Below are 9544 nucleotides of genomic sequence, written 5' to 3'. Positions count from 1 at the left end.
GTTATCTATATGTATAATTGTCCTTGACGTGAATGAGGACATATTGGTTCAGTAGTTCGAATATTAAGAATAATCACTAAAGAACACGCAACTACAGCAATGGACACAAAGTCTTCTGTCCAACTATATGTTCAAGCATGTGGAACACCAGTAAAGAGCCAATACTAAAGTAATAAGATATAATTCAAATGCGGAAACACTTCCGATAAAGAAGTCCATATATTAATCTACTTCAACTAAGCCTAACGATGAATTGGTATGTTTCACTATTAAGGCTGAAAATGAGAGTCATTACCATCAAATTATAAACTTTAAACTGCATATTATTTTAAGAGTTTTATTCTCAAGTGTTTTCTACACACAGCAAAATCATAGAATGAAGAATTTAATGGAAAAAAAATTAAATACATCATCACAAAGTTATACACACAAAAAGAAATACGAACATATACGCACAGTGACAAGTAATGAGAACTGAAAGCATAGAGTTGTAAAGTTTTCACTCAAATTCACTTACTTCGAGCACTTTTTGCCATCAAAATGAAGATTAAAGAAATGGAAATATTAAAAAAAAGTTATTTAAAAATTCAGGAATACATTTAAAAATTAAATCCAGAAAATTAAGCACATTAACAAGACAGTGCGTACGTAAATTTAATGTTTTAAATTTCAGAACTCTTATTAAAAGCCTTATCATTTTTTAGCAGAAAAATCATGAAGCTTCAACTAATTACAAATCCACACTGCAAGTCACTAAGTATCAGTTACATCCTGTAGGTTTAACCAACAATACTTCAATAACGCAAGTCACATAAACAAATTACTAAATGTAGTCGCATTACGTAGCTGCAACTGACTGTGTGCCAAAGATAGTTACAATGATTAGTCACATTTAAATAAGTTAGTTTGGCAAACTATGTCAACATTATTTGTCACAGGTGTAAATAAAGTGTAGCATTTCACTTAACTTAAAGAGAAATCTGAAACACTACCCCATTAGAAAATACCAATTAGAGAAAATTTCTAGCCAAAAAGACAGTTTCATGTCACAGAGTAGTAGGCAACTATATAAACAGTAATACTTGATCAACCATGAACTTACATTCCATGATAGTAGATACTATTACACAAAACAAAGAATGCAAATATAACCAGTATACCTACATCAACATTTATATATATATACACAAATAATTTCAAAACTTCTCCCCCTTTACTCAAATGCATACAATGACTGTATTCTCACTCTTGTTCATTTGACTTAAAAATGAAATATTGGTTTTCGCCTAAGCTGTTGCAGTGTTTAGCCAAGTGGTACGAGATATATTTTTCATGAAGCAATAAAATACCTTGGATAGTAATATGTTACTTGTAAGTACATAAAAATTCATGCTACAATTTGCACTTTTAATCCAACATACAAGAGTTTAATTCACAATTTAACATAAAAGTATATTAAAGCTGAAAATTCAACCTTCAGTCTAAAAACTACCAATTCAGACACTTTTGTATGACATTCCTATCCTTGAGTGACCTCTGGTGGCAAGAACTTGTTCCTAGCTTAATCCTGAGAGCACTCACCCCAGAAGATCTAGTCAGAAGCTTCAGCTCTCAGTGACTTTTGGACTTGGAATGCGAGATCAACCACTGAAGGGTTATGTCTGGAAAATAAGACCCAATTATTTTTACATCTTATTCATGTCCAAAAAGAACAATTAATGTTTAGTTGGTAATTTTGCATCATCATTCATCTAATTTATGACACCTTATTTCACGGGAAGTTTCGTTACATTGGAAAAAAAAAAGCCCAAACCATGCTAATGTTACATAGTATCTCACGGAAACAAACAGTCAATGATCTGTAAAACTTTTAAACAGAACAGCTATCTTCACCAATCACATTCAGTGTTTTCATTCTAACCAGCCTGCCAAGTATAGTAACGTACAGCCTGTAGTAAGACTAGACTTGATTCAGAATTCTCACACATACTACTATACTGTAATACGTACACAAGGCCCGATACTGCTGATATGGAACTAGGTCTTCTATATTTCCTAGACTCTATTGGTCACATATGTCTAACTTTAGCCTTAGGCCTATATGTACATAAGCAAAAGGGGAGGAGTCAGTGTTTCAACTGTGATGATTAACAATGACAATTCTGAGTTTGATTTTGTAAATTTGATCATTTCAGTTCCTACTGAAGGTTTATCGGTAAGAAGCTGAGACAGCCATGTTAGTTTTATTGTCGTAAGCATCTATACTAGAAATTAGTCTCACTAAATATTCGTGTTATCGGCATTCGTGATCGTTGTGAATTCCTGCCCGCCCATGTATATGCATACAAACATTGCACAATACAATGTGTGGTAATATTTTCATCTTGAGTTTACTTCCTGAATATATATATAAAGTGGTATTATAGCTAACTCATTTGAACTCCTTACAAAAGTTATGTGGAGTTTGTCCACAATAAAAAGTTTAGTGATTAAAACAGCATTATTAGCCAATCACAAAACTGAACTTTTCCTAATGTTTTCAGCACCTTTTGGTTGATTGTAATAACATTCCTCTTGTACAAAATACAATATTTTTTAAACAAAAAAATGGACAAAAAAGATATTTTTAGTGGGGTTGAAATTTTGGAGTTTGTAGTTAGGGAATTTACAGGCGATTTTTGACGAGGATTGGAGGCAACATTATGTAGTGAGGGCATGGATAAGTGTACAGTAGACTGTGATGCTATTTTGGGGTACTAGTCATCTGTTGGACAACCCGTGGATTAAGTTGGTTGTCCGAGAAAGTTTTTAGTCGTCTTGGAGAACCTTTAAAATCGAGCCCTGCTCCTCAAACGCATCCTTCCTGGTGCCATTCAAATAACGCTACTGTATTCATATCTAGGCATCAAAGTATATTCAAATATTAGAAGAGCAGGAACATGAATTACTACATTCGTCTAAGCATTACAGACAGTAAACCTCACTGACATACCTTTGCCTAAAACCAACATACACCCTATCATCATCATCTCACAACATACATAAACAATATTGGATTTTTTTAATGTAAATAAACAAATGTACTTTATAGTTTATTTAATCCATAAATACACTTAACCAACAATTCTTTAATGCCAACAGCATTACTCACCAATATTATCTTTCTCTTTACAAGAAACAGAATAGCAACAAATCTCTCTGTCCTGTATAGAGGAAAGATTCCTACAGAATAAAAAAAAAACAATGCTGATGAGTTGGTCAACAAGTGAAAAGCAAAAACACATTTATAGAAATACAATTCAACTGATTCCAATATTACCTCGATACAAGATACTGTAATCACATCTAAAGGTTCTTCCAACATTAACCACTATTTAAAAACACAACAACAAAATTTCCATTAAGGTAATGAACAGGAATTACTATGTGTTAGTGTTTATAATCTTGATAAAACTGAACCCTGTTAACAACACAATCATATCTACATATTCTATCTAGATAACACTGATTCCCATTTAAGAGTTTTACACTAAAGATAATGAACAGGAGTTACCAAGTGTTAGTGTCAATATCGTAATTATATCTACTGTTATATCTTGATGCTGACTCCTGTTTAACAAAGATTTTCCTTTGTGTGCTCGTGTTAATAATGTAATCAGTTCAAATTATTAGAATAATATAAGAATATTTGAATTTTAATTGAAAATAAATTACTATCAACAAGATAAAATGATAAATATGAAGCCCCCAAGTACAGCTCTCATCATGTAAATTTTACATTAGAACCTGTAAGGTCAATAAATTGGTACACTTGTGCTGCACACAATATCTTTATAACCATGTATAAAATATCTGTTTTTCTGCTTACACTTCAGAGATAATTTCAAATTATTATTTACCAGTGTGCAGTTTCCTAATTAGAAGAGAAGTTTCAAAGAATAATTCAGTCTTAAACAAACTGAAATGTGTTAAAATAAATATTTTCTTTAGAAGTTATGCTGTTAAGAGGAGTGGTACTGTAGAATTATATTGATTAATTCCAGGCTTCTGATTAACAATCACTAAATTAAATGTATTTTTAAGCCTATCGTTAGAATAAAATATGTTCATATCAACGATGTAATACCTAAAAACAAGGTTATGTATTATCTATAGACTTATCTTTCACTTATGGGGGGGATATGTAGGCTCTCAATGAATAACAAAGAACACATTCCTCGGAAAGTTCAGAATTTATCGTGATGTAACTTGAATGGTATATACCATTGAAGAGTTTATGTAGTGAGTTAAGCCTAACAAACTATGATGTAACTTGAATGTAATATACCATTGGAGAGTTTATGTAGTGAGTTAAGCCTAACAGAAACTATGACGTAACTTCAATGTGATATACCATTGAAGAGTTTATGTAGTGGGTTAAGCCTAACAGAAACTATGACGTACCTTGAATGTGATATACCATTGAAGAGTTTATGTGGTGAGTTAAGCCTAACAGAAACAATGACTAACTTGAATATTATATACCATTGAAGAGTTTATGTAGTGAGTTAAGCCTAACAGAAACTATGACGTAACTTGAATATTATACACCATTGAAGAGTTTATGTACTGAGTTAAGCCTAACAGAAACTATGATGTAACTTTAATATTATACACCATTGAAGAGTTTATGTAGTGAGTTAAACCTAACAAACTATTACAAGTAGGAAAACAATCTGTGAATAAAGTTTACTCAAGTCTAAAGCTCAATTCTATTCTTTTTATATAGTGCAAATGTCCTAAATATTCTAACGCTATTACTACTGCATATTTTTTTGGTACATCAAACTTCAAGGCTTTAGGGGTGGTTTACAAATTTAACATTTCATTCATATTACTATCAATGGGATTACTATGAAACTCTTTGCTTCAAAGTTTTTAATACAATCTTTATTTCTTGTAAACACGGGATTTTAACTAAATTTATGTTAAATGCCTTAGGACCAATACTAAAATGTAAATATAATCCTAAAAATGTTTCCGATCTGAAGGACTTAAATAAAATGTGAGGAAGAACGACAACATTTATTTTCTATTTTTAATTCAAGGGTGGAATTTTGCCCTTGGTTTAAGGTGGACCCAACTGGGTACCACAGGGTTAGAGAGGAATAACGGTTTAGTTGCAAAGATATGATAAAACCTCCTATCTAATAACCTATATCACAAATAAATCAACATTAAACGTATGTAACACAATATAAGATAAAAATTTCCCATCCGAACTTCCATCACCTAAGTTCAAATTATTAAAAAAAAGGCAAAATAATAAAGTAAAAGCAATGTTACTTTAATATAAGTAAAAATCACAATCCCTTTTCTTATACCAAATTAAAAAACAAACTCGAAAAGTGACAAGGTTTTAAGTCAACTAGTCATCTTCGGGAAATTAATAATAGTTAAAAACAAAAAAAATGAGGTAAAGTTTATCCACAGAATGAAATATACTATGATTTTTGTTATGAGAATAAGATTATTATTCATGTCCAAAAAATATTTGTGGAGAAATATGCAGAGCCTCAACCCATGGAAAAGAACATATACGGGACAATTCAGTACATATCACACGAAGTATCTTGATATACCTATCACCACTGAGAATTTGATAAATTACAAGTTGGGTAATTACTGATCCGAGACCTGGAATACTCTAAAACAAATCAGTGTTCCAAGTATTACATATCTATCTATAAACAACATAGCATTTAGTTTTTCTCGTTGACAACAAACAACACGGTACTTACATCTGTTCTATAAGCTCAACACGGTACTTACATCTGTTCTATAAGCTCAACACGGTACTTACATCTGTTCTATAAGCTCAACACGGTACTTACATCTGTTCTATAAGCTCTTTTTCATCCAAGGCACTAGGCAGATCTCTCTTGTTCCCAAGAACCAGAACAGGAATACCAGCTAGCTGTGGCTTGTCCAGCAAATTGTGGAGTTCATTTCTGGATGCCTCTATCTTCTCATGATCTGCTGCATCAACCATGTAACTACAAGAAACATAAACTTGAACTTTAATAAACTCTGCTGTATCAACCATGTAACTACAAGAAACATAAACTTGAACTTTAATAAACTCTGCTGTATCAACCATGTAACTACAAGAAACATAAACTTGAACTTTAATAAACTCTGCTGTATCAACCATGTAACTACAAGAAACATAAACTTGAACTTTAATAAACTCTGCTGCATCAACCATGTAACTACAAGAAACATGGACTTGAACTTTAATAAACTCTGCTGCATCAACCATGTAACTACAAGAAACATAAACTTTCTCTCATAAATTTAAAAAAAATTAAAAATTAAATTTCTGGATGTACTAAATTGCATATAACAAAAATGGAGGTATAGAAAGAATATGTTTGCCTCATGTCAATAAAAATCGGTAATGTGTTTAAACAAAATACGAATTGCCAAGTAACATTTATTCATCAATTAAAATGAAGTCATATAATTAATGGTTTGAAAGATAAAATTGAATTAAGGGATAAATATGGTAGATATATAAAATTTCATGTACTTGTGGTCCAAGTTATATTGGACAGACAAGTAGGAACCTAAAATTTAGAATAAAATAAACTAAAAAGGGGTGAGTCGGCTTTGGCGGAACACGTGGCAAATTCTACACTTTATTGACTGGGATAACGTAAAAATACTTAAACATATAATGGAAAAAGATGAACTAAACATAAGAGAATCCTTAGAAATTGTTAAAAACAAAATGAATATAAATAGAGATTTAGGCCCAGGAGCCACGGAAGTAAACTTTTCGAAATCGTTATTGTAAAAGGTGCCATTCTAAAAACATGTTAATTACACACAAACAGAGGTTTATAAGAAACTTCACGCGTACTTCGTGATTTATTCTCCTGAAGATGTTGGAATTATTTCCACCGAAACATGTAGAGTTTTAAACTTACATTTTTTAAACTTTACAAATAAATAACCGATGTTTCATTTGATTAATTTTATTTAAAACATTTTTTATGTTGATGAAAGTAAGATGTTATAATAGACAATATTTTAACGAAACATGCATTGAATTGTTTTTAAATATAACATAGTCTCTAAAATGCCTAACTGGTTACTGAATGTGTGTGTTTACATATTCTCGATTTCTATTATTCAAAGTTCCTTTTACAAGACTATAGTTAAAATTGGATGCCAACAAAGCAACATACAAAAAGACTATCATTGAAGTTGCTGTTTAAGCCGTACGTCATATAAACTGTCTTTTTTACATCAACTTGGCTTTACGATTGAAGTAAAATAATTAAGAATCGTGTAAAATCATGGACATTTTGGTATTACTTTTTTTCATATTAAGCAAAAATGATGACAATATTTTCTGATCCCATACAATAAACATACACTAAAGTGACAAAAATATAAGCCATAAGTCAGCTACGTAATAGTTCGGGATAAATTTCAGGCTGACCTCATCACACCATTTACTACAATTTAAGTATTACACGTATAACATACAGTTTTCATGTACCTCAACCAACATGACTGCATACTAGAGATCATCACTGAATGCCACAGCAGTCACTATTATGTTACAAAAATCATCATTAAAAAAACTTCACAGACTTGCACATGTTGTCATATTATTTGTCTTTGTGAATAGTTTTAAACACATTTTTTTTAGTTTATTTGTAAACAATGAGTCTTGTGAGCTATATTGTAACATTACCTGCTACACATTTCCAGTACGGTGGGTGTGTAACAGCTAAACAGATGTATGAAGTTGATTGTAACTCCTATATAAAATGTTAACATGTAATGATTAACTACAACATTTTTTAAGTTCAGTATATAACATATACTAGTAGCATACAATATCCACTGCTTAACTTATCAACAGAAGACTACTGATTGAAAATTTAGTTTTCAAAACAACAACACCAAGAAATTTTAGCTTACATGATAGCATTCACACCACGACAGTATCTCTCCCACATACTACGAAATCTAGGCTGCCCTCCGATGTCCCAGATCTGTAACAAATCAAAAAGTTTACTTACAAAGAAAGCACCACAAAGTGATGACAGTGACATTTTTAGAATTACACAAATTAAAAGAAAATTTATCTATTTTCATATCTAATAAGACTGAGTTATATCATCGAGGAATAACTGAGAAGTGATCTGTGTTATTCTTTGTCAGATTAGTAAATACTGAAAACATCAGTTGTTCATGAAAACAGTAAATAGAAAAAATGCCTTCCTGGAAATACATATTACAGACTATGAATCTGTGATATTAAAACATACCAAAACAAAGGCTAAGAAGAGCCTATCCATACAAAGAAAATGTATGATAAACTACCTCAAAGGGTAAGTCATGCAGTCATTGCGAGGTACACCATTAGTTGTAACAGTCATTGAACAACTCCCCCCTCACCCTACCCCACATGCAAAAACAAAAAGGAAGGTATTTGTTCTATAATGTTTACTCACTATGATAAACACCCAGAGTGAAAATCCTAGTGGTAACATGCTGATAACAGAGAGAAGTCTTTATGGCGTTACTGTTTAAATCTACACCCAGAGTGAAAACTATAGTGGTAACATGCTGATAACAGAGAGAAGTCTTCATGGTGTTAACACTATGATAAACATCCAGGGTGAAAACCCTAGTGGTAACATGCTGATAACAGAGAGAAGTCTTTATGGTGTTAACACTATGATAAACATCCAGAGTGAAAACCCTAGTGGTAACATGCTGATAACAGAGAGAAGTCTTTACGGTGTTAATTAACACCATGAAGACTTCTCTCTGTTATCAGCATGTTACCACTAGGGTTTTCACTCTGGGTGTTGATTTAAGTGTTAACACCGTGAAGACTTCTCTCTGTTATCAGCATGTTACTACTTCGGTTTTCACTCTGGGTGTTGATTTAAGTGTTAACACCATGAAGACTTCTCTCTGTTATCAGCATGTTACCACTAGGGTTTTCACTCTGCATGTTGATTTAAGTGTTAACACCGTAAAGACTTCTCTCTGTTATCAGCATGTTACCACTAGGGTTTTCACCCTGGATGTTGATTTAAGTGTTAACACCGTCAAAGACTTCTCTCTGTTATCAGCATGTTACCACTAGGGTTTTCACCCTGGATGTTTATCATAGTGTTAACACTGTAAAGACTTCTCTCTGTTATCAGTATGTTACCACTTCGGTTTTCACTCTGGATGTTTATCATAGTGTGCTTAAATCAACACCCAGAGTGAAAACTGAAGTGGTAACATGCTGATAACAGAGAGAAGTCTTTACGGTGTTAACACTATGATAAACATCCAGGGTGAAAACCCAAGTGGTAACATGCTGATAACAGAGAGAAGTCTTCATGGTGTTAACACTTAAATCAACACCCAAAGTGAAAACCGAAGTGGTAACATGCTGATAACAGAGAGAAGTCTTCATGGTGTTAACACTTAAATCAACACCCAAAGTGAAAACCGAAGTGGTAACATGCTGATAACAGAGAGA

At 32.2% G+C, this 9544-nt stretch overlaps 1 protein-coding gene across 1 annotated transcript in view; it reads right to left on the bottom strand.

Moving 5' to 3' along the window:
• Positions 1-323: 323 nt before the first annotated feature.
• The window catches only part of LOC106474783 (ADP-ribosylation factor-like protein 8B), a 14391-nt gene continuing 5170 nt past the window's right edge, over positions 324-9544 (bottom strand). Inside the window, exons 3-6 of the mRNA XM_013935473.2 lie at positions 7978-8051; positions 5874-6035; positions 3152-3222; positions 324-1661 (exon numbers count right to left, since the gene is read on the bottom strand). Coding sequence (XP_013790927.1) covers positions 1612-1661; positions 3152-3222; positions 5874-6035; positions 7978-8051 — 357 coding nt within the window. The 3' untranslated portion in view covers positions 324-1611. The remainder of the gene's footprint in view (positions 1662-3151; positions 3223-5873; positions 6036-7977; positions 8052-9544) is intronic.

This window comes from Limulus polyphemus, unplaced genomic scaffold, assembly GCF_000517525.1.
Source record: "Limulus polyphemus unplaced genomic scaffold, Limulus_polyphemus-2.1.2 Scaffold7681, whole genome shotgun sequence".
Taxonomy (NCBI): Eukaryota; Metazoa; Arthropoda; class Merostomata; order Xiphosura; family Limulidae; genus Limulus; species Limulus polyphemus.
Note: the sequence above shows the minus strand (reverse complement) of the source record. Positions and strands in the feature narration are given on the sequence as shown.